We start from the raw sequence: 25,308 nt of genomic DNA, 5'->3' as shown, positions 1-25,308 counted from the left end.
TCTTCATCACATACTATAATACATACATACATAATTCGAACCCGAATTGGCCAGAAGCTTGCAGGAGTAGCCATTGTGAACAGGTAAGGTGTTAATATACTAATGAGAAGACATTTCAGTCATAAGTGGTCAAATAAAAAGGCTACTGTAAAGATATTTTAGGGGAAAAAGTTCCATATTGGAGATTGAACAAAGATTCGTTTTTTTGTGGTCTTTGATTTTGGAGGTACGAGTATCCCACCCGATGCCAACGCTAGGATATGAGGTGTGCGTATGCGGCGTCTATTCTAGTGCCGTCATGAGCCGATTTCCACTCACGGCGTGTCCGGCGGCGCTGCCGCCTTTCCTGCGGTCGGGGATGTCGGCCTTGTTGGGGTTGCCGGCGTTGCCCAGCAGCGGGCTGGCGGGCTGCGCGCCGCGGCTCCCCGGGGCTCCGGATTTGCGCAGCTGGACGCCGCCGTCGTCCTTCCCGTTGTCGACGGCGGCGGTCTGACTGCGCTTGGGGTGGGCCGTGCCGGCGGGCGCGTTCTGGCCCACTGAGAAGAGACGCGGGGAGATTTGGAATTGAATTGAATTGAGAGAAAAAAAAACTGCATGGTAACAAGACGAGGGGTGTGTTATGAAGGCACAAGTGAGATGGATTTCAAGTGCCGACCTTGCTCGCTGTAGCGTCGCTGCTTGTGGTTGGACGAGACGCTCCTCTGGACTTTGAGGTGCGAGGGCGACTGCCCGTTGAGTTCGCTGTTGGGTCTGGGCTTGGCTAGCGACAGGTTGCTGCTGGACGCCGACTCGCCTGGCTCCGGCTGAGGGCAGGGGTCGGAGGTCAAGAAGGGGCCGGTCGGAGGTCAAGAAGGGGCCGGTCGGAGGTCAAGAGGGGTCGGTCGGAGGTCAAGAGGGGGCTGGCCCTCGCCGATTGGCCGCTTACCTCCGAGGCCTTCCTGCCCAGCAGCAGGTAGGTGGCGGTGATCTCATCGTACTTCATCTTGGCCAGCGACTCCTGGATCTCGTCCAGGTTGTAGCCCATCCCCACCATCACATCTGAGCACACGCACAAATTGATTGCTGTACATTTCACCACTCGGTTGACGGTTTCTCTTGTTGGGCCATTAGGACTTTGAACATACAACTGTATGATCCCTCATATTACCCCCATAGACTCCAGTAAAAAAAACATTTTTTTTTAAACGACAGTGTTCCCTCGTTTCTCGCGGGTTCATCTTTCGCGGCAAGAAAATGAATTTGACAGACACATGACTTGGCGTCGCGGCCCCCATAAAATGATGTGGCGGACAAGATCTGGCCCCCGGGCCTCGAGTTTGACACCTCTGAGTTAGGCAATTATGTTATTAGGCTCAATTAGGAGTTTGATTATCAATTTTCTCTTAAAATAGCAAGTACATGAAGTATTTGAAATGCATCTCTAATATAATGCTCATTTTCAAAGTAATCATTTGACACTATTGAATATTTTTAGAACTGAATAATACCTTTTATTTTGCATTACTTAAGTGTTTTATTAACCCCCAGCCCCCCACCCACACACACACATTACTGTTAATACCCAATTGTTGCTTGTTTGGTATTATTTAGTGATTAAAAACAACTAAACAACAATTAATCAAAATCACACTTTTTGAATGTGACAAAGTTGCTGGTTGATTCATTGTTTTCAACGAAAAAAGCTGATGTTTTCAAATTTCTTATTTTGATTCAACACAAAAGATCATCAGAAATCAGAATAATTACTAATGAGAGGCTGAAATCAGAAGATTTGGATGAAGTGAAGTGAAGCAATTGCACTTAACGATTACTCCATTATTTAAACAATAGTCGATTAATCTTGACACTCATTTTTGACATAATCAACTATTGTACGTATGAAATTTTTCACGTTATTTACAATAAATTTAACAAGTGTTCAATGAGATACCTAAAAGCCATAAAAAATTGCAACAAGACTTTATGTTTTTAGATGAATGATATTCAATTTGTGGATTTATGGAGTTCATTTATAGATCAAGTAAAAAAAAAAAAAACATTAATATCAAGCCTTTTTTATTACTTTTTTACATTTAACAGAAATCTTATTTTTAAAAACATTGTTCATTTTACAAATATTTATCAATAATAAAATATTTTTTGGGTGTTCTTGTATTAATGTTGATTCTGACCTGCACCAGACGATGGCGCTGTTATATTTTTCCTTGTTGGATTGTGATGATAATAATGGCGACTTCAATTTTGCATTGGCGTGACAGCGGTAGGTCAAGTCGGGCAAGCCCCCGCATCAGCGCACGTTATGTGGCCCGATACTTTTGTCAAAACGGTGCAATGGTCCACCATTTTGTCTGCGTGCCTCCTGCGTGACGGCTGTCGAACCCCAGCTATGCGTTACATGCATTATTTGGAGGGGAGGGATTCCTCCCCTCTGCGGCGTCCATGTTGTTTTTGCCTCTCGTCAGCCCAGCTGCTGTTATGTAAGCGCCCCCGCCCCCACACCCTTCATTAAGCCCTTATCCAGGACACCGCGCTGGGGCGGGGGGGCGAGGGGCGGGGGGCGGCCAAGTTCGCTGCTGCTCGCCGGCAACAGCTTGCGTTGACTTATTCATCGGCACGTTTCTTCTTGGCCGCTGGAAAAACGAGACGGAGCGAGCGAGAGCCCCCGGGGGGGCCACCAAACGACAGCTCGCGCTAAAGAAAAGCCTTCTTACGCAACACCCAGATTAGCGGAGGATCGGGATGCTGAACCGACACAAATTTCAAACTGGTTAAGAGCTTTTTAAGGCAATTTGTAGCTAGGTGCGATTGTTAATTTTATCCACCATTTTTTTTTTATTTAGTCTCAGTTTTAGTCCAGTTTCAATCACACTTGTTAGTTTTTATCATAGTTAGTCAACCTCATCCCATTTTTATTTAGTATTTCAGTCTTTATTTTAGTCCAAGAAAACAATTTTATTCCTCTAGTTTTGGTCAGCAACATTTTCGTCTCGTTTTAGTGGCTACTATGGCTCCATGCTATGAGCTAGTAAATTAGCCAGCGTTAGTTAGCGGTCGGATTAAAATTATTGATGGAACGTTAAAACCTTTGGATTAATGTTTATAATTGACTTCTTTTTGTTTTTTTACCGTTCACCGTGAATCCACCTCCCTCTGTTTGTACATGTTGTGCACTTGCGAGCTGCAGATTTGAAAGGGGGCGTGTCACATGACAGCGTCACATGACAGCGTCACAGCCACAGATTAGCAGAGACCAGATTTGACAAAATCATATCATTTTTTGTCTCGTTTTTGTCCATGAACAAAAATGTCCATAGATTTTCGTCCAGTTTTTATAAAGTGAAGTACATTTTCATCTCATCATTTCATTTCATCATTTCATCTCCGAAAACGCATACCGATTTAGTCCCATTTATTGTTTATTAACGAGGGTTTTATTCTAGTCTAGTTTTAGTACGGTGAAAAGTGCGTGCTGATGAAATTGATAAATTAATAATTAACACTACTCGGTGCCTCCGCCATAATATTGAAAGAAGCCTGGAGACCATGAGGTTTTTGTTTTGAAAGGGGGGGGGGTGTACCTATTCTTTTCTGATCAGTGATGTCCAGCTCAGGCTCAACGTAAGGCTTCAGCTCGTCTTCTTCGAATCCGGCATTGATCCAGCGATCCTTCATGATTTGCTGCAGCAAACAGAAAGTCAAAGCGGTTTGACATGAAGCCGCACAATCGCACATGCAAGCTCTTCAGTTGACGTTCATGTTGTTTGTTTTCGGTGTTCCGCTGATCAGATCAATGTCTCGGGGAGATTTGAATCAGCCGGCGGAACAACTAATTATCATCGATCCTGTTGGGATGCGAGCGGACCACATCGTGGCCTGGCGCACGGCCGGCACATGACGAGCACCACAGCACGTGGACTGGACATTCGGACTCCTTTTTAAGTTACTTGTCCTCAATTAATCATGAAAAGCATTGGAATCATTTCATATTTCAACAATTTTTTGTATCATGGTTGGCAGAATGTGTTCCTTTATTTTCTTAAAATACACACAGAGTATCAAGAATACACCGAATAGAAGGAAAAAAAACATTTCACAGTTGAAATCTTTTGAAACAAATTCCTTTTTTTAGATGATAATGGTTTGAGTTTGTATTTTCCCAAAATATTTGCATTTCTTCAGACAAAAAGTAGCGACACTAACTTTTATTGAAGTTTTATTTACAATGCATTTTTAAAACCAATCTAATCTAATGAGAATGAAATTTATGAAAAAGGGTCGAATTTTTAGATAGTTGAACTTGCAATACTACAACAATAGTCCATTTTTATTCCAATCTTTTGTTTTTATTTTTTTCTAATAAAAATGCAGTAAAAAGACAATTCCATAGTTACAAGTTAACCTAAATCGGATTTTTGAAATTACAGCCAAAGAAGAAAAAAGTAAGAGTAAAATAAGAATAACATTTTAACTCATTCACTCGCAGCCATTTTCCCTGAAGCAACCCCCTTTGCTCCCGGCTGTTTTACCGGATTTTGGAAAAAATAGGTATATTTCTATCAGTTTCCGTTTCGCAGGAATTAGCATTAGAATTTAGCTAAGTTTCATCGTTATTCACAAATCTGTGAATATCCAGAAGCTCTTTACAACATGGCCCAGTCTAATCTCTTATACTCTGCTGCCACCTGCTGGCCGTTTTGGTAATAACTACCATTGCTTCAACCATTCTCTTTTGTTTAGAGGCTGAATCAAAGCCTTGTCTATGCTCTAGCATTAAAAAACACACATAAAAAAACATATAAATACATATTTGGGATCATGGTAATATTTAAAATAGAACGGGAGCAAAATAATTAAAACTTTTTTTTTTCTTGGGTAGTTTTTTATGACCAAAAGTGAATAAAGTTGTACAAAGTTTGTATTTATTTATTTTTATTTAAGAATAAAAAAAAATCCCATTATTTTTTTTAAAAACATTACTACGTACATTAGATGTATTTTTTTTTTAAATAAAGGTTTATACATATTTGGTGAAAAGCAAATTAATTTTCCAAAAATGTATGTATTTTTTTTTAGGAGAAAAAATCATTACAAACATAACAAAGTCAATTTATGAGAAGAAGAAAATGAAGTAACCATTTCAAAAGCATTAGTAAAAGAAGATAATTATTTTCTCAAACATGACTTTCTCATTACGTTTGGACTTCAGATTTTTTTCCCTCCAGGGTGACTCTATCACTCCGCTGTACACACAAACACACACACGACGACGACGACAAGATGGCGTCACAATGGCGAGTGTGTCGGGACATCGGGAAAGAGTTGTGATTGGGACTCAAGCTGGTGCAGGTGTGGGAGGTGCAGACGACAACGCGCTCGTGATGAGGGACGGGGGCGGGCGTAAAGAAAGCAAGAAAGGCATATTTACATTTTGGGCGTCCTCCCTCACCTCGAGAGTACCGCGCTTGGCCGGGTTGAGCACCAGGAAGCGCTTGAGGAGGTTCTCGCAGTCGGTGGACATGTAGAAAGGGATGCGGTACTTCCCTCGCAGCACGCGCTCGCGAAGTTCCTGCGGGGGGTCGGCGGCAAAGTCAGCGGCGCCGCGGCACTTCCCGTCGGACGTCAGGGCTCACCTTGAGGTTCTGTCCGTCGAACGGCAGCGATCCGCTGACCAGCGTGTAGAGGATGACGCCCAGACTCCAGACGTCCACCTCGGGGCCGTCGTACTTCTTGCCCTGGAAGAGCTCGGGCGCGGCGTACGGCGGCGAGCCGCAGAAGGTGTCCAGCTTGTTGCCCATCGTGAACTCGTTGCTGAAGCCGAAGTCGGCGATCTTGATGTTCATGTCGGCGTCCAGCAGCAGGTTCTCCGCCTGAGGGCGGCAAACGCAGGGGGCGGGGTTACGCGAAAGCAGGAAAAGGCCGAGCAACCTTCGTTTTTGTGCCTTGCATCATACGGAGGCCTGTTCCTAATATTTTGCCCTTCTTGCTGCTCATGAACAGGCCAAACTAAATATCCAAACGGGATCTCTGATGATGTCGCGTAATGCAATTCTCGATGCCATCAATTACGGCAAGTAGACCCTTTCGATGACGGCCGTTGAAAGCGTTTTGATGCAATTGTGACCTCTGCCAAAGTGAAATGTCATCAGGAATACAGTGGAAGCAAATATGACAATTTGCCAAGGATAGCGAGTCGGCTCAACCACGAGGAGCAAAAAAGTTGCATATAATTGAATGCCATTACAATTGCATTTAAAAATAATAATAATAAAGGATCTTGAATAAATGGAGATACCACCAATAAGCATTTGCCATGAAAAATTTAAAATTAAAAAAGGAAAATTCATTGAAAAAATAAAAATAAAAATCCATGGATGGGTTAGAACTCCAAAATTGCCGAAATAGTTCCTTTTTAGGTTTGTGTTCTCTTTTTAGTGCACAACAGCACCATCTACAGTTCTGGAGTTGAACAGCATGACACAAACTGCGTCAGTCAAACAAGTCAGACGGACATTTTTGGATTGTTTAACCTTGGCGGAGGAATTCAAGACATACACGGATCTATTTTTGCACACACTTTGGTAGAATAATACAGCACCGGACCGGCATTTTCCTGTTGCGCTAAAACTAATTCATGAATCACAAACATTTTGATTGCATTCATCATGTATTAACGCTGAGTCATCACACCATTCATTTTGAGCGCAGACGAACCCTTTAGCTGACTGCGGATGGTTATGGTAAAGGTAGGCCAGGTCGTCTTTCAGCAATAAACAAAAAATAATTTGTTTGTTCCTTAAATTTGGCAGGCCTTTTTTTTTTTTTTTTACAAAAAACCTTTTTAATTAAGCGATTAATCAAAATTCTAAGATGTGATTAATCTGATTAAAAAATGTAATCGTTTGACAGCTCCGGCTAAAATAAAACACATTTTGTGGAAGTTTAGAACAATAAACAAATGCAATGTAAAAAAAAAAAAATAGCCTTTGAAAATGTTGTAGCATTTATATCATATTCAAACTAAACTACACATGCTCACATGTTCGTTCCCCCGTCGGAGCATCTGAACTGAAGGTAGAATCAATATTTTCAAACGTGGACATTTCCATCAAAACAGCCCGAGAAATGACCATAGAATTGAAATATTACTTATAAAGTCCTTAACAGGCCGAGCAGACGCGGCGCATCCTGCGACCATTCCGTGTCGAGCGAGCGAGCGTCTGCGGCCTCATGGATCATTCATGGGGCAAACGCGGCGCAAAGACGCAAAATGGAGGACGAGGCGCGCTTTCGCTCGGCCATTTTGCGGGCAACGCGAGTCAGACGATCGCCGAGGCGGAGACGTGTTATTTGAAGACGTCTGTTGAAGATCAGGGCTTGCAGATCTTTGCTGGCAAAACTGGTTCCTCAAGCTTTGAGGAGATTATCTGCCGTCTGCCTGCGTGTGCGTGCGCGCGCTCACCTTGAGGTCTCTGTGGACGATGTGCTTCTGGTGGCAGTACTGCACCGCCGATACAATCTGCAACAGGAAGAAAACAAACATTTTACAGTCAGTCGGCCTGTTGTGAGTCTCATTTATTTGATTGGTTTATTTTTAAACGGGCTTCCGCAGAAGGTCGTTATTAGCGAATCCGACCTCACATTTGCTCAAGTAACTTTTTGGATAAATTGCACGTGTCAGTGTAGTTTTAAGGCAAGATACTTTTTTACTTTTTGAAGAAATGTACTCAGTTACACTGGGCTACATTCTACGGAAGCGAATTGCTGCCACAGCAGGAAAAAGATCAAGCTTAGTATCCTGTTATTACATAATAAATTCCAGATTTCAAAGTGATAAATGATCGTGTTCAAACATGATGACGGCGACTTCCGCATTTGGCAAAACTAAATCAAGTAATTGCCTCTGGAATAAATCAAACTGGCTACAACAACTACGTTGCTCTTCAATAACTGTTAAAAAAAGAAAATGAACAGCGACGCAATGTGGATTTTTAACAGCAGAGTTTCTGCAGGTGTCCGCAAATCAAATTGAATGCTCATTAATGCCACGTGCACATATAAACATAATATTGTTTATATATTAGGGCTATCAGTCGATTACAATTCTGAAATTATAATTAATCGTATGATTTTCCATAGTTAACTCACGATACAAATAAATATTGTTTTCAAGTTTCTCCTACTCTTGTTAATAATTTTTTTTTTTTAAAGGATTAATACGGTTACCAAATACAAATATGGTTGTATCTTTCAGGTCATTGACTAATTTTTTTAGTAATTCCTAAAGTTATTTAAAGTTAAAACGATATACTAAAAGGAGTGTGAAACATCGAGTCATAGATTTGTGTTGTCATTTTTTTTGCCCCTGGGTGGCATTAGTGTTTCATGTTGGACGTTAGTGACAGAAACGGCACATTTTTCTTTTCAAATTCTGAGCAATTGTATTGTATACATCAATCGCATTTCATTTTTAATGCACCTGGACATTAATGGTGCTTCATACGTTTCAAAGCCATTCAAGCCTTCATTGTCACAAATTCCATTTCAAGACTTGCTAAAAAATTTAAATAGTGAAAAAAATAATAATTATGATTTCAGATTTCAAAAGAAGATACATTTCCGTACATACCACGAGTGAGGTGACGAATAACGAAATACTTTGTTTTGCAAAATGTGAAAATGTGAAACATAACAAATGTGAACCTGATTTTTTTTTTTCTAGTGTGGCAGCAATTCGCTTTCGCACAAACAGGCAACAAACACATTTTGTTTTTAACGAGATGATTTTGAACCTGGTGCCATTTGTTATGAGAGTTTAAAAGTTCCGTTTATTTTTTGCCTCACTGACGAGCGGCAGCTTCGTTAAGACGTCACATGACGCCTGACCTTAATTAGCATCTGGAGTTCCGACAGCGGCGTTGGCAAGCGCCCAGTTGTGACTCCTGACATCCGTGTCGTGCAGCGGCGCCAAAGCGGAACAACTGCAGGCGTGGAAGAAGCGGCGTACCTGTCTAAATTTAGCTCTGGCCTCTTTTTCCTTCATTCTTCCATGTGCTACCAGATAGTCGAAGACCTCCCCTGCAAGGAAGAAGAGGAAGCAGACGGGAAACGGCGGTGAGGGCGAGACAAGATGGAGGAGGGCGCGGCGTGCAGGCGGCATCTGCTCGCCCGTGTGTGCACGTGCGGGCGCTTTTGCCGCACATGGAGCCTCTCCTAAGGGCACGAGCTGCTGCTGACAAACATGACCAAGTGTGTGGAACATATGCGGACACAGCGCAGCGCAAAAAAAATCAAGAAAAGAAAATGCAGCCATAAATGAATATTTTTAAGGACGACGGAACCGTATTTGGTGTTCATGAGAGGCATTTTTATTGGTGGCAGACGTGTGCTGCAATCCCATCAACACGCGTTTAAAAGTCATCGGCTCATTCCAAACGCATTTGCGCTCACTCTTTTTGTTTTTAAATTGTAAAAAGCTGCCATTGTTTTGTAGACGTCTCGTATCCACTGTAAATATTAGGGCTCGGTATCGATTCTAATTTCTTCAACCGATTCAATTTCGATTCACAAGAGTTGAGTTCTATTTTGATTGGATTCACTTCAATCTGATATTGATTAATTCTAGAATGTCAATTCTTCTTAAATATCCAGGACATGATAAAAGCTCCGCAAATATGAAATTCCAAAGTGAATTATAATCACTTAAATGTTACACAAACATTGAAATCAGCAAGGATGAGATGAAAATATTATAAATATTATATTATTATATTATAAATAAATATTATAATTCAATCATTTTAAATATAAATGAAAAAAAGTCAGGTGTATATATGTAAATATCAAGAAAACAATAAAATACAAAAAAACCTCGGCCTTTAAAATTCAATTTTCTTAAGAGTCTATGGGGAAAAAAGAGATATTAAACTAAATCAATACATGGTTTTATGAATCGATATCGGGCTTGAAAAGGAAAATCAAATTTTTTTTTTTTTTAAACCCGGCTCTAGTAAAATATACACCTCTGTACCAAGGTTATTTTAGCTAACTAAAAGTAATGAAACAAACTAAAAAACATTTTCGTTAACAAAATAAAATAAAAAACGAAAATGCTTAAAAAAAATAAAATAAAATAAATAACTGAAACTACTTTTTATAATTATCTATAATTATAGCCAAAATGTCCTTGGTTTTCGTCTTTGGTCATTAATTCAATATATGAGCCTTTAAGGTTGATTTTAAATGTGATTTAAGTATTTTTATTTCGATATTAACCGGAATAATGACGTGTGTCGCATGGAAGTGATGTCATCTCGCGGCAGCCAATAGAAAAGCACCTTCGGATGACGACGTCTTTGACTTTTGGCTCCAATGGCTCGCCTTGCCCGCTTTTTCATTTCCTTCAGCCGAAACGCGACGCTAGGTAAGAAGTGTGACTTTTTTTTTTTCATTTTAACATGCTATTTATTCAATCTTGCACATGAGTAAAAAACATTTTTCAAAATGAAAACTAACTCAAACTAAACTAAAGCTAAGCATTTTTGAAATAACTAAAACTAATAAAAACTAGCACAGCCGCCTTGAAAACTAACTGAATTTATAAAACAAAACTCTAAAAACTAGTTATAATAAAAATTCCAAAACTATAATAACCCGCTGTGTACACGTTAGTCGACAGAAAAGCAAGATTTGGCGGCGGAATGTCAGAGGGTCCAACAGACGAGTGGACGGTTGGACGAAGACCGGATCGGCTAATCATCTGATTGCAATGCCACAGAGAAGCGGAGGTTGCAAGCGGCCACGGACACAACCGTCCTATTGACTTGATCAACGAGTAATGCGATCAGAGCGCTGGTCTCGGGAGCTAATCGCATTTGCTCTCCCCGACGCGACCTTTGCCGCTAATCGATGGCGCGAGCGTGACGCCGCATGGGATGAGGGAAGGATGAGGAACGATTCGGAACGATTCGGAAGCGCGGCGCTTGCAAACGTTTTTTTCAGGAGCTTTTACAAATTCTATTTTTCCATCCATCCATCCATTATCTGAAGCGCTCATCTTAACCAGGGTCGCGCGCATGCTGGAGCCCACCTCAGCTGTAGGCAGGGTCATCATCATCATCATCATCATCATCATCATCATCATCATCAATTCAATTTGTAATGCACTTTTCATCAACATGATCTCCAAGTTCATGATTAAATGTCAGGCGTGATTTACACCCTCAACTGGTTGCCAATGGCAGGACACGCACAGACCAACAACCCTTCACACCCACAACCACACCCAGGGACCATTCAGAGTGTACCCGGAGAAAAACCACTCAAAGCTGTTAGCGTGCTAGACAGACCTAGCCTGGCAAGCCACACCCACTTTCTTTCAGCAATTCTGCTGCGGCTGAAAACAGGCCGACCAATCAAATTTGTCTATTTGCGTGACGTCGTCTTCGCGAGCAACGTCACGCTTCAAGTTTTTCCCACGACGACGACGAGTCATTCACTACTGTGTCTCTTCGGCTGGATGTTGGATTTTTACTCCGACTCCATCGAAAAAAATAAAAAGATTTCAGCGAGCCGCTTTTCTGACGTCACGTCCGCTCCTTGCTCATTTTCCCGTGCCTCAGAAATGCGACGGATAGGACGGTTGATTATTATATATTATCTCATTGACTGGCAGCCATTTTCACTGAAGCAATCCCCTTCACTCCCAGCTATTTTACAGAATTTTGACAGATTTTGCAAGGCCCCACAGAATATTGTGTTCGATTGCAATAAAAACATGGAACCTGCCAAGAGAAAGATTAAAATCTCTTCTTTCATCAGGAAAAAAAAAAAAGTATATTTATATCTGTTCCCATTTTGCAGCAATTAGCTATAGAATATAGCTAAGTTTCATCATTATTCACAAATATGTAAAAAAAAATGTGAGCAGTTTAGTTTTTTGCAACATGGCCCTGGTTGATTTCCTAAGGGCGCACTCAAACGCTTGCTGCTAAAGTCCGGTAGTGTGAAGGCAATCGATCCGGGCCTGAATACGGTTCGGATCCCCAGTTTAGCACGATTGGGAGAGGTGGGCCAGACAACGGTACGGTTGGCCGCACATGCGCGGCGACTACCGCCGTACGGAGGTGCCACGTATGTAGCGAGCGACCTGAACTGTTGACCGTACGACAACAACAGAATTTTTTTTTTTTAAATCAAATCAATCTGAACTCTTACAAATCGAAATTGAATTGATTGAGGAAATTAGAATTAATACCCAGCCCTACCTTTGGGTAACTTATTTGAACCGGCCAATACCTCAAACGTGATTGTTAGCGCGTTACCTTTTTTTCCTGGTTAAAGTCAGAAAAAAATGCAATATTACAACTAACAACTCCAACCCTCGATTAAATGTGTTTTGCTGACCAAGAAGTGAAGATTGTGAACAATGTGGAGGCAAAACAAGTGTTTGAGGACGCGTGGGCTCACCTCCGCTGGCGTACTCCATGACCAGGTAGAGCGTCCTCTCCGTCTCGATCACCTCAAACAGCTTGACTGCCGAGACACAAGACACACAAGACACGCGGCTTCAGTGTGCGCGTGGACGTGCGTGCGTGCGGACGTGAAAAAGTGGGAGACGAGCTGAAAATAGACCCAAGGTGGGATGCAAGACGAAGCAAGCAGGCACATAAAGAGTTTTTTTTTATTATTAATCAGTCAATTAATTGGTTGTCGAAATGTTATTTTGCCAAATATCGGCATCTGCCCAAAAAATTTATATCTATTTGCGATGATTGATTATATCATTATCAAAACTTGATGTGCAAGAAAAAAAAGAAGTAGAAATCTGTGTCAAAAATAAATATCAGGACACAAATTTACTCGGGAAAAAGTATTGTTGACCAGCATCATAACGGCATGCGGTGCGACAGGAAAGATATGAAACTTCATTAAAGTGGCCAATCATCCCAGCACATGAAGATGAATGGTCGCTAATGATGCTGGAAGGAAATCCTGCCATATTTCACAATTTTCACACACTGCATCCAGATAGAAAAAAATATGCTAACCGTCTTCTATTGGTTGCCGTTGAATGTGTGGACAAACCAAAATGAGGTCTTTTTGCCACTTCTGAACATATTCGCTGTACTTTTTTTTTTTTGTCCACAAACAAGGTGATTAACTCTTTGACTGCCAAAAACGTTAAATAACGTTTCGTAAAATCCTATGGAGGAGTGCCAAAGACGTTAAAAGACGTTTTTTTTCAAAACAGGTGAAACTAACCATTTTCTATTGTTGATTACTCAAAAACGGAATAAGGTAGAAAGAAACTTTTTTTTTTCTGATGGAAGATGAGAGTCCAATCTTGTTTTGGCAGTATGTGTGTTTCCATAGTCCAAACACATCATTTTCTATGGACCTTGAAAGATCAGTCAAAATGCTTAAAATCGGCTGGCACCCACGGCATCCCTTTTCTGAAAACATCTGGCAGTCAAAGAGTTAATAGAGAAATATATTAAAAATGGATGCACTTACCAATGTTGGGATGATTCAAGATCTTCATTATTCTGACTTCTCTGAAGAGCTGAAAGGCAAAGACAGTGACCAGACATAAGCGGGGGAAAAAAAAAAAGACTATACAGTAATGAATGAATGAATGAATTGCATTAAAGCCAAAGAGAAACAAAGAGACGATAAATAAAAACACAGTGGCCATGCATATGTAAAGACAACCATAAACTCATGAAAACAAACATGTATACATTAACAGTCAAAAAGAACAAAAACAATTATGACCAAAAAATTTATGTAAAAAAAAGGGGGGGGGGGGGGGGGTACCATAAAAAACACTATTGGTCAAAGCCAACTTGTCTGTGTGCGTGCGTGAAAAGGAACGGAGGAAAGCCGGGACAAGTGCGTAAATTTGGAGGCGAGGTTCGAAAAGACAGACGATAAGACAAGCAGCCTGCACCCGACAGGACGTCCTCCAATTGTTTAGCACACAAAACAGGGAAGCCATCATTAATGTCAACCCGGCGCGCGACCCATCCGAGATGGCTTTTTCTCGCGCCGTCGTACCCTGTGAGAAAGGTACAGACCCCAAATGAGCGGGTGCCGCGAGTCTCAGGGTTTCGGAGGCAGAACGCGTCCAAGTGGGAGGAACTGTCGCAAATGGCGACCCGGACGTAAATTTGGCTACACTCAAAAGACAAAATCGCGCTATGAAAACAAAGCATGATCACAAATCAAGTCAAACCGACACAAAGTCACCAGAAATACACGACGACACACAAAAGATTGACGATGAATGAAAACAATCAAACAAAAGTGGCCATAAATGCACAAAGACAAACAGAAACGAGCACACGTTTGTGAAAGCAAACAAAGGCGAGCGGACATCCACGAAAACAAACATCAAAAAGACACGATGATGATGATGATGATGATGATGATGAAGGTAAAGCAGAAGACCAAAAATTCATTTCAGCCTACAAGCACAGGGAGATTTTAAAAATACAACCAAAAATGACGTGCATGTTAAAAATGAAAGCTTGTGAAATGAAGCCCGCCCACAATATCAATGTGAGGTTGATTCGAAATAAACGCATGGATTTATTCAAAACTTTTTGTTTTGAGTTCGGTTGATAAAACATTTTGATCATTTGGTAACGTGGATATTTCATACAGCAACTCATTCATTGGCAGCCATTTAAATTCACAAAAGCAATCCCCTTCGCTCCCAGCTGTTTGACCTGATTTGGATGGATTTTGCAAGGCCCACAGAATATTGTGTTCAATTGCTATAAAAACATGGAAAGATGTCGCTTCTTTCATCACGAAAAAATAAAATAAAAAATTCTATCGGTTTCTGTTTTGAAGTAATTAGCATTAGGATATAGCAAAGTTTCATCATTATTCACAAATCTATTTAGAAATGTGAGCAAAAGATTTTTTTTTCAACATGGCCCCTGGTTGATCTCTTTTGCTCTGCTGCCACCTGCTGGCCGTTTTTGTAATAACTACCATTTCTTCAATCGGTCTTTGCAGTTGAGAGGCTGCATCAAAGCCTTCTGTATGCTTTAGCATAAAAAAAAAAATAAAAACACGTATAAATCTGTCTCTGGGACACGTAACACATTTAAAATGGAACGTATTTATACGTTTTGGGGAGCAAATTAGTTAAAAAAAATCAAATATCCAAGACAAACATATCTTGCAACCCTGGTGCCGATTGATGATGTTGACTGCTACGTTAGCATCCAGCGCTAACCACCGGCAGGGAGCCGAGCCGGCAAGTCGCACGGGCAGGTTCCAAAACACGAGGCAATGATGCTTTGATTTCATGAAATCATGGTATGATAAACACTAGACTTGTCAGCCATGTTGTTTGCTTGCTATGGATTGAAACGAATGATTTGGGTTGACGTTGACTGTAAGAATAAAATATTCTTGAAAAGACCCATTTGAAATGTATTCTTTAAATGTGCAGTTACTTAAAAGGGGTGTAATAATACGGCTTGAAAATCTGCCTTTAGATGTGGGTGGGGATGTCCGAGAGCGGCCACCACGTAGCGCCGGCACGTAGCGCCGGCACGTAGCGCCACCCCTGCCTGGCCTTGACCTATCATTGGAAAGCTGAGATCTTTGGTTTTGCCAAAAGCTCATTTGTGAAATGTGGGTCAGTGTGACTCACTTTGCTGTGCCGGGTCACGTATGCCGACGCATCCGGACAGCGGCAGATGTGAACAAAAGGTCCGATCAGCGGGATTAGCGTAGGGGGGGGGGGCTTCAATCCGTGGTGACGCTGGTCGCTCTCGGGGGATTTGTCAACTCTTCGTGGGCAGAACAAACCGCAATGATGAGGATGAAGATGAGGAAGATGAGGAGGCAACTTTTTGCGTATTTATAGCCTCACGTGAGAAATTTCACCTTTTCAAGTCTTTTGAGACGGCGCAGATTTCTTAAAATAAACACGGGAGGGTTTTGTGTGCGAAAGCAGCCGTCAAGACTCAGTTTTTTTTGGGGGAGCCTGACACACAAAAGGTTACAAATCAATAGCACTTTGGAAAAACTGATGGAAAACCACCGCCGGCCTGGTCGAGGAAAAAAAAAGAAAGGGGGGGGGGCAATGGAGGCGGGTGGGGCCACGGCATGTTTGCTGTCACTCAGTAGCGGTGACACAACTCGGCCCCGCAAAAACAGGCCAGCGCAGATGCCACGCATGCTGGACGGGATCCAAACGACCCGGCAAACAAAAACACGCTCGGGACCAACGACAAGAGACAAAAGGCTCGTGACATCGTTACCACAGTTTGCCAATACCAATTTTGGGCAGGAAAAAATACAGATTAATCTGCAGCGTATTTAAAAACATATATTCAATGCATAAAAAATTGTGTTGTGAAATATTTGTTATTTGAAGGAAAAACACTCCCGAAATCGATGCTAACTTCCTGTTAGTATTTGAATGGGATCTTCCCTTGACTTTTAGCATTAGCGCTAGGCTAGCGATGTTTTAAAAACAAAGCATGTTTTGTATTTTATTATACAGTGGATGCAATTGTTATCGTTGTGTGTTTAGTTTGACAGTTAACTCCAACTGCTTGAAGAACGCTTCGGGACAACAGAATAACCAGTATAAGATACGCTACACACTTGCTAGTTGCTAATGCTATGCAAGCAAAATGGTGCATTCGGGGTACTGTCACAGTGTTGGAAACTTGGCTTTCCTTTGATGATAACGTTTTAAAGGGCCATTTTGCCCAACTGGCCGATGTTTGAAGGACAATAATCGGCCAATTATAATCGGAAGCCAATTAATCGGTCAGGCCCTACCATAAAGACAAAAAAAAAAAGAAGGTATGCAGTTTGATTTTCCCAATTATTGCCCAAATGATTTTTTTGTCGTCGGTGTTGTTAAAGAAATCACAAGACGCACTCGTTCACAAAGCTTTCGACTCGGACAGAATGTTTCCGATTTGCGGCCAATTACCTTCTGAAGACTGTTGGGGTTCAGCTGCGTCTTGTCGATGATTTTAATGGCCACCTGTGCGGCAAACGAGACAAACCAATGTCCCAATTAAAGCAAAGCAAAACAGAAGTCAACACAGTCACAGAAAGCGAGACAAGTCTGCAGCGTTTGTGCAGTTCCAACTTGGTTGAGCCGTCTACTTCCTGCTTCATGGACGGACTAGGCCATTTACAGACTAGAAGGCGCACTTTAAAGCCTGGAATTTTCTCAAAAATCAACGGTGCGCCTAATAGTGAGGTGCGCCTTGTGTGTGGACCGAGGTCCAAAATTTGACTGTGTGGGAGGACTTCCCGCAACACATTGCTTATATACAAGAAAGGCGGACCTGACTGAGGATACATGATAGCATGGAAGAGTCAACTTTTTTAAAAAAATTTTGAGCAGTGACATTGCCAATTGTGCTATCAGGCTTACGTTGCCTGACACGAATTACCTCTCTGCCGGTGAGGATGTGGCGAGCCAGCTTGACCTTGGCGAAGTTGCCCTTGCCGATGGTCTTGAGCAGGCGGTAGTTGCCCACGTGCGGCTGCTGAGGCTCCTCGGAGCCGCGCGAACGCACGCCCGAGCGAGACGAGCGCGAGCTGCTGACTTCCTGTCGGCCATTGGCGTGAGAGGACGTGTGCTGCGGGGCGGGAGCGGACGCGTTACGACACAACATTGAAAACAAATACAGAACATAAATAAATGCTGCTTTAAGCATAGCTCGAGCAGTCCAAGAGTTTTTTTTTGTGTTTTCCACAATTTAAAAGCATCTCTGCTGATATGCACTGCTGTGTTGGGCGGTTAAAACAATCAGGATGTCTGCGAAATTTACTGCTAATGCGCTATTAGCAATAGCAACAGACATTTTTGCCACATATGCATTTTAAATCCGGCACTTGTGACTCCAAAACTAACGGCAAAAAAAAAAAAAAACTTGAAAACTTAAGTCATATTTTCATTTAAACGTACAATTTTAAGAATTATCAACTTGGTAAACGATAGAATAATGTGAAGTTGTATTTAAACAAATATGTTTTCTGGCACTTAAATTAAGTCAATATCATCAAAAAACTTGTAGGAAAGCATAAGTAAATAATAGTTTGATTCCAAGCATTATCAATTTAATTTAAAAGTCAACAGAAAAATGTTCTTTGTAAACAATATGTTTTCCGTATCACCACTCGTCTAAACACGTTATTCAGATTAATATTGTGTTTTAGAATTCAGCAGCAAAATCAACCCTCAGGGGGCGGCCATTTTGTCACTTGCTGCCGGCTGAAAATGACATCACAGTTGATCAAGTCACGACCAATGACAGCGACGCTTGTGAACGTCACATGACCAAACTTGGAGAGCAGGTGAGCCGTGATTGGTTGTTAACAGAGCGAGTCAGTGTGATGTCATTTTCAGCCGACAACAAGTGGCAAAATGGCCGCCTCCTGGGATGGACAAAAACAAGTGGATTTTGCTGCTTAATTCATATTCCACAAAGTCAATATTAAGCAAAATGCTGTGTTTGCATAGTGGGGGCATAAACAGCATATAATAAAGAACATTTTGGGGTAATGTGCTCTGTGATGAATTTTTATTCCTGGCACAGTATCGTAACTAACAATTGAAGAAAAGGTTCCATTTCATGCATGATGTCAACAGTTTGACCCCTGATTAAATGACACGTGTGCATTTATGTGAAAAGTGAAGAACGAGAAAGAGCCTATGGGACCAAAGTAACAAATACCGGACACACGCAAACTCGTGAGAAATGAAGCGTTTGGACGTCGACCTGATTCGTGTGCTTGCGTGTCGGAGCGCTCATGTGAACTTTGTTGCTGGCTGCAGTTCTCGCCACACATTGATTGGTTTTTGTTGTTGTACTGCTGCGCTTTTCAAAAGCAACCAGAATTGACGAAGTAAAAAAATAATAATTAAAAAAAAAAAAAGGAAAACGAATAGAAGTCAGTAGGGATGTAACAATATCCAAACATCTCGATACGATAATTATCATGAAATGAAGGTTGTGATACGATAATTATCACGATACTGAGGGGAGGTTGGCTACACAAAAAAAGGTCACAATATTGTAAAAAAAAAAAAAAAACACACACACAATATTGTGCTTTGGTACATTACAGCAATGAAAAATATTATGAAAATATAATTATATATAATAAATGCTTAACCATAATAGAAACTAAATTTCATTTATATAGCACCTTTCACTGACAAAAAGGTCACAAATAATTATATATATATACGGCAAAGATGCGATTCCACTTTAAGTCCAAGGAAATTGCTTGGACTTTGAAGTCGACAGAAAGGAAAAGGTGTCTATCGTTTGCTGCGCGAGGTTCCCAGAACGTTTCAACAGCAGGAATTAAAAACGTTGTGGAGGAAAATTGGTATGTAATAATGGTTAATTACCCCAAAACGACATTTAACTCTTTGACTGCCAAAAACGTTAAATAACGTTTAGTAAAATCCTATGGAGGAGTGCCAAAGACGTTAAAAGACGTTTTTTTTTCAAAACAGAGATGAAACTAACCATTTTCTATTGTTGATTACTGAAAAACGGAATACGGTAGAAACAAACTTTTTTTTCTGATGAAAGATGAGAGTCCAATCTTTCATTTGGTATTATGTGTGTTTCCATAGTCCAAACACATAATTTTCTGTGAACCTTGAAAGATCAGTCAAAAATGCTTAAATCGGCTGGCACCCCCGGCATCCCTTTTCTGAAAACGTCTGGCAGTCAAAGAGTTAAGGGGCTTTCAACTGCAGGAACTTTAGCCCCACCACAAGGAAGAAAGTTTCGTTCCAAGGAGACAGAACTTGTGAGAGGTCCTGGAACCTTTGGGTCTGCAGTGCTTAACATGTTTTGTTCCAGGGAGCGCAAGTATCAAAAACCTTAAAGGTGCAAATGTGTCAACGAAATGAGATGGAGCCAACACTGCAGACCCCGTCCAAAAGGGTCCTGAGCCTTTTTCAGAGGAGTCGACGAACCACCAGCGAAGTGTCTTCCGTTCGGCCCCAAACTGAATTGCAAGCGTCTTTTGCACTGCAGGATATTTGGCCCCTTTTCGACTCTAAGACCTTGTCTTAAAATACACCGTTGTTTCTGAGATGTTATTCTCCAGGCCAAAATAAGTATTACCCACTTACCATGCTCTTGTTCCTCTGAGAAATGACTTCAGAAAGAAAAAAGAAAAAATCGTTCCTGAGACTAAACACACATGCCACCAGACGTTCTTAGTTCCTGGGTGAAAAGGTTCCAAAGGTTCCAGAATCTTTCGAGAATCTGCTAAAAATAGCACAGATCATATTTCCTCTAAAGTCAACGTCTCGTGCACTGCAGGCAGGAACTTTACCCCAGAACTAGGAACTTTTTGGACTTCGGGAACTTGTCCCAACATGCAATTTCTGGGAGGTTCTTTTCAGGCCAAAAGAAGTACCGAGTCACCGACCCCCTTAGCAAAGTCTTCTTTGGGTTCTAATAAAGAACCGCAGAACTACATCCAGGCAACAGAGTTCCGCCATCCAAATGCAAAAAACTTCATCCAAACATTCCAGGGCTGAAAGTTGCTGAATGAAAGACGGGCAGCCACACTTGCAGTCAAAATGTCACAAAGTCAATTTGAACCCAGAGCGTCCAAACCAGGTGGACCCTGGCCGTCGTCTACTCAACTGCAGATGTACTTTGAAGTCTTAAATTTCACACGTTCACTCACGGCGGGAAACGTCAAAGAGCGTCAGATTATAGCCCCCGTCCCCAAAATGAAAGCCCAAACATCATTTCAGGTGACAATTCCGTCTTGAGGTTTTACTCACGAGGCTGCAGTGCCTCCTGGCCGCCTGCGAGCCCGTCATGCCGCCGCAGGAAAACGCCGGCACAGGAAAACGGCGCCTGACGCCTGACGATGGCCGAACGTCCGCGACCGCCGGCGACTTCTCCACTGATGACCAGCACAGATCAGGACAGGAAGCAGGGAGGGAGGGACGGATGGACGGAGGGAGAGAACTTTGAATAACTGGCGCGCATCAAGTCAGCGGCGGGCTGGCAACTGCAGCAGGAAGCTGGCCTTTCAGTATAAAAGCACGACTTTGATTGGAAGTCATGAATGTTTCACCGTCCAGACATCCCGGCCAAAGGATTATTTTTCCAGGGGAGTCGATGGGGAGGATCAAAGTCTCCATTTCTGATCGATCGGCCGGCGATCCTGATGGGCCGTTTTTCGTTAAAAAAAAAAGATTGGTGATTGCCGATCCAAGCCTTTAATGGCCAATCGATCACCAATCATTAAACATTTGCAGCAACTGCAAACAATTACCAATGATGTCATATTCTAATACAGAGACATTGACATCATAGCTATCTTCCTTTTAAATAACATGACACGGTCAGTAAGTCGTGCAATATGGAAATGTTCCAGATCTAATTTCACTTTCGCCAACAATCTTCAAAGCATTGAAAATTGAAACAAGGAATTGACCTGGATGTCACTAATTTACACGTGGCCTAAAATCACGGCTTGTTAAAAAAATTGACATAAATGTGAATTTTTGAAATTACGACACGATATTAAAAGCCATTTATTAACAATACTTAAACATATCAAAACAATTAACGTTGCTGAGAGATTGGATAGGACTGATAATATTTCAGGTTTTGATTTTTTTCTATTTTCTGTATCCACTATCCTGAAACTCTGCACATTTCTCCAATGTTGAACTACGAAAGGTTCTTATATTTTAAATAATCATATACGTAACTAATATACTTTTAACCATAGATTTTGTGTTTTGCGACTGCATTTTGATAGCATGGCCTGACGGCTTTCTACACATTTTCGTCTTTGTGAACGTTCCTTACAGAAGAGAAGCTTTTGTTTTGTTTTTTGGCAACTATTTGTGACGTACACACCGGATGCAAAGTGAACTTTTGCCATTTTTAGCTATGTTAGCGATCCAGCCGGCAAAATCGTGTGTTACAATACAAACTAGAAGTGACGTAATCAACATGCATAACTGCAATTGGACGGTACGGTCCAAAATCCAAATCTCTACCTTTGGCCAAATTCATACCTTATACTGAATGTACCGTCAATACTACATGTGACGTAGAATTTGTTGTTGTCAACAAGTGATGCTTAGCCTGCCGGCGCCGGCAATACAAGCCTGGCTGTTGTGCAAGGCTAACAATTTACATTTTCAGTGGAACAAAAATCCGAAGAAAGGATGAGCTAGTTAGCATTTTAGCACGTACAAAAGACAAGTACGGCACCTGAAACTTTTCAGAGGATCACCCTGCAGAACAGAACCTTCTTTCAGCTGGGATAAATGAGCCCAACACTTTTGTCAGAAGCCTTTCACACCACAAACCTTTTGGAGGACATTGCGCATTTGGACGCCAAAGCTTATTGGCTAAATTGGGCTCCATGGTAACTTATCAGGTGCCAAAAGGAGCAGTAGTGCTTTAATTAAGTCTAGGCCCGGTACCGGTATCTGATAGGAACCTTTCAGCTCCTGAGACTTCACGTAGAACTAAAAGTTGGATCATAATTTATGTTTATGCATTTTCTGTACTGTCAACTCAAAATGTCTTTTTTTAATGAAGGGATGGAAATTAAAAAAAATGAATGATCCAACTCACTGATTAATAATTAAAAAACTTACAGATTGATTGAGTTGTAACATAAAAGCCCTTAAATTGCAGGCTTCCACAATCCTGGTCCTCAAGGACCGGAGTCCTGTACGTTTTAAATCAGGGTTCACCAATTCCAGTCCTCACAGTCCAGAGTCCTGCAGGTTTTAGCTGTTTCTGTCCTCCAACACACCTGATCCTAGAGATCAGGATCGTTATCAGGCTTCTACAGATCTTGCTGATGAGCGGATGGCAAAAAAATCTGCAAGACTCGAGAGGAGCTGGATTGAGGAAATTCACAATTTAGATATTTTCATAAAGGAATGCTTGCGATTGCCCATTTGAATTAAAAAATGTGCGACTCTTGTGACTAGCTGACATCATGGCGTTGAGTTTATGTTGTCGGTTTTGCAATGTTGATATGCGGATACAAGAGACTAATTCAGCGAGAACAGAATTTATTGCAGCGTCCACACATTCGTCCACCGATGTCGCCATGTTTAGGTTTGTTTCTTCCCACGGCTTCGGCGCTTTTTGTTTTCGTCACAGCTGCATATCCCGCCCCCAAATACAATGTCACTCTGTGATTGGTCCGAACCACCAGTGGTTCGTATCAGTGGAAATTATCGGGAGCAGTACAAGATGAATTCTCGGGAGTTAGTGAACTCACAAAAACAAGGTTATGTCACCACTGCCAGACTTTAAAAGCGGTTTCATCTAAATTTCTCATGTCTGTTAAAAGTACAACTCCAAAACAATATTATAAAAAAAAACGACATGCAAAAATAACATAATTCTAATAAATAACCGGCGCTTTATTCTGACAAGCCACGTCGGAAGTGCGTGCGATTACGTCGCGCATGTTTTGAGCAGTGAGTCAGGCAGGGGTGCTCCGTTGGTCACGAGTGGGCGGGCCTCAAACTCAGTCTTCCAAATCCGACTGGTCAAAACCCCTGATTGACAGCCCGCATAGCCAATCGGAAGCCAGAACACAATCCCCTCTGTCTCCTGCCAAGCCAACAGGCAAAAGTAGCGTCCTGTAGTTTTGTTCCACCGGGGCCTATAAGTGTCACCAACACGTCCCAAATAAGCAACTATCGCTCCAGAACTTGACACCGGAACACCACGAATACGACTGTGACAAAAAACACGCGCAAAGAGAGTTCAAAATTGAGGGGGGGGGGGGGATTTGGGGAGGCCGAAGAGGAAGCCGATTTGTTTACGAAGTGTGTGCGAGAGAACAATACGCGAGGATTCCGTCCGATAAACGCAGCAAAATGTGTGTCGGGAGCTGCTGCATCACAAACGGCTACTCACACTCTCGGTCGCCTTCTCGTTGACGGTGGGCAAAGGGGTTTTGGTGGACATGTTTCAGGCGAGGGGAAGCAGCTCGCAATCCGGTGACACCTCGTTCGATCCCGCGGCGGAAGAGAGGCACAGTCGCATGGATCTTCGACCGAGTGGGGAAACAACACTTGGAGTGCCTAACAGGGAGTCAAAATGGCAACTCCTCGCTGTGGCTGTCGTCGCGGGTCCCGTCGGGGCGAAGCGAACTCGAGTCGGCCAACGTTGACGGAGGCGCTGCTCGGCCAACACTTCCCAAAAAAAAAAAAAAAAAAAAACGCCCCGGGCTTTTTTTTTCGCTCTCAAGTCCGCCTAGCAGCAACGAGCCATGGCCTCCAATGTCACACGGCGGCGTGTCGTCGGGCGGGCGGATGTCAAACGGGTTTGCCGGTGTAAATCCTCGGCGTCGGGTTGGCTCGGTCCATCGCGGGCGGCCCAAAGTGGACGAGCAGCTCCGTGTGATGATTTAGGTGGGACCAAAATGGCTACTAGTGCTCGGCGGCTGGGCTGGATTAGGAGGCGTTCAAGGACCTCACCCAAACTCCGACAAACCACTTTTCATAAACACCGGAACTGACCGTGACTACTAGACCAGACTGTTTATTGCTGGATAATTTCACACCCAAAAACTTCACTTTATTCTCCATCAAAATTATTAATCTTGTAGAAAAGAGCTGTTTTCGTTTTCCAAGAGGAGTTCCTTTATTGCCAGTCGTTTTAGACGGTCTCTAAATTTTGGAGCATTTTGGTGACTCAGATTCTACATTAACTGCTTTGTTGCTAAACCTTTTCATAAACACTTATTTCCTGGCATTAAGCAAACGGTTAAATTCTCACCATGTAATGAGCAGTTGAGCAGTCACCACTGTTACCCCGTTCCCGACGGCACCTGAAGGCAGCATCGCCGAGAACCAGCTGAAAGGGAGGGGCCGAGGAGGTCGCCAAGCGGAAGTCAGCAAACCAGTTGACCTTTTGGCTTCCGGTCGTCACTCAAATTCCCACACTGTCAACATTTAACTCAAGCTTCAAACACAAGTTGACGTGTGTGTTATTTATATTCAAACTCCAGACGACAACAGAGCATCAAGGAATGCCCAGAATAAAACAGTGCAGCATGTGTGCCGTTTATGTTGCCACACAAACTGTTAAGCGTCTTTGCGTTTGCGGGGGCTCGGACCTGGCCAGCCCGTGAAAAACAATCCACAAACTCAGTCATTACACAGTACAGTAATTGGAGAGAAAAATATCAGTAAGCTGGGATGTGCCGTATTGCTAATGGTTTTCACAGTATATAAAATTATTTTCCATTTTACTTGTCTGGTGTGTGCTTTAGTCA

General features: G+C 42.2%; 1 protein-coding gene across 13 annotated transcripts in view; it reads right to left on the bottom strand.

The window, feature by feature from the left end:
* The window catches only part of mark3a (MAP/microtubule affinity-regulating kinase 3a), a 32,254-nt gene extending 7,761 nt beyond the window's left edge, over positions 1–24,493 (bottom strand). For 6 of the 13 annotated variants that reach the window (XM_077564164.1, XM_077564198.1, XM_077564215.1 and 3 more), the window contains exons 1-13: positions 23,946–24,492; positions 17,442–17,630; positions 16,970–17,023; positions 13,513–13,561; positions 12,466–12,531; positions 9,005–9,075; positions 7,460–7,516; positions 5,631–5,867; positions 5,426–5,566; positions 3,579–3,678; positions 926–1,038; positions 656–803; positions 319–536 (exon numbers count right to left, since the gene is read on the bottom strand). In XM_077564164.1, the coding sequence (XP_077420290.1) occupies positions 319–536; positions 656–803; positions 926–1,038; positions 3,579–3,678; positions 5,426–5,566; positions 5,631–5,867; positions 7,460–7,516; positions 9,005–9,075; positions 12,466–12,531; positions 13,513–13,561; positions 16,970–17,023; positions 17,442–17,630; positions 23,946–23,996 (1,494 nt within the window). In that variant the 5' untranslated portion in view covers positions 23,997–24,492. Of the gene's footprint in view, positions 1–318; positions 537–655; positions 804–925; positions 1,039–3,578; positions 3,679–5,425; positions 5,567–5,630; positions 5,868–7,459; positions 7,517–9,004; positions 9,076–12,465; positions 12,532–13,512; positions 13,562–16,969; positions 17,024–17,441; positions 17,631–20,149; positions 20,954–23,945 lie in introns of those variants that run through there. The other 7 variants (XM_077564181.1, XM_077564189.1, XM_077564233.1 and 4 more) reach the window with 5 other exon arrangements.
* Positions 24,494–25,308: the final 815 nt, after the last annotated feature.

Source organism: Vanacampus margaritifer, chromosome 1 (genome assembly GCF_051991255.1).
Source record: "Vanacampus margaritifer isolate UIUO_Vmar chromosome 1, RoL_Vmar_1.0, whole genome shotgun sequence".
In the NCBI taxonomy this organism is placed as follows: Eukaryota; Metazoa; Chordata; class Actinopteri; order Syngnathiformes; family Syngnathidae; genus Vanacampus; species Vanacampus margaritifer.
The sequence above is the reverse complement of the archived record's forward strand: the minus strand, read 5'-3'. Positions and strand labels throughout refer to the sequence as shown.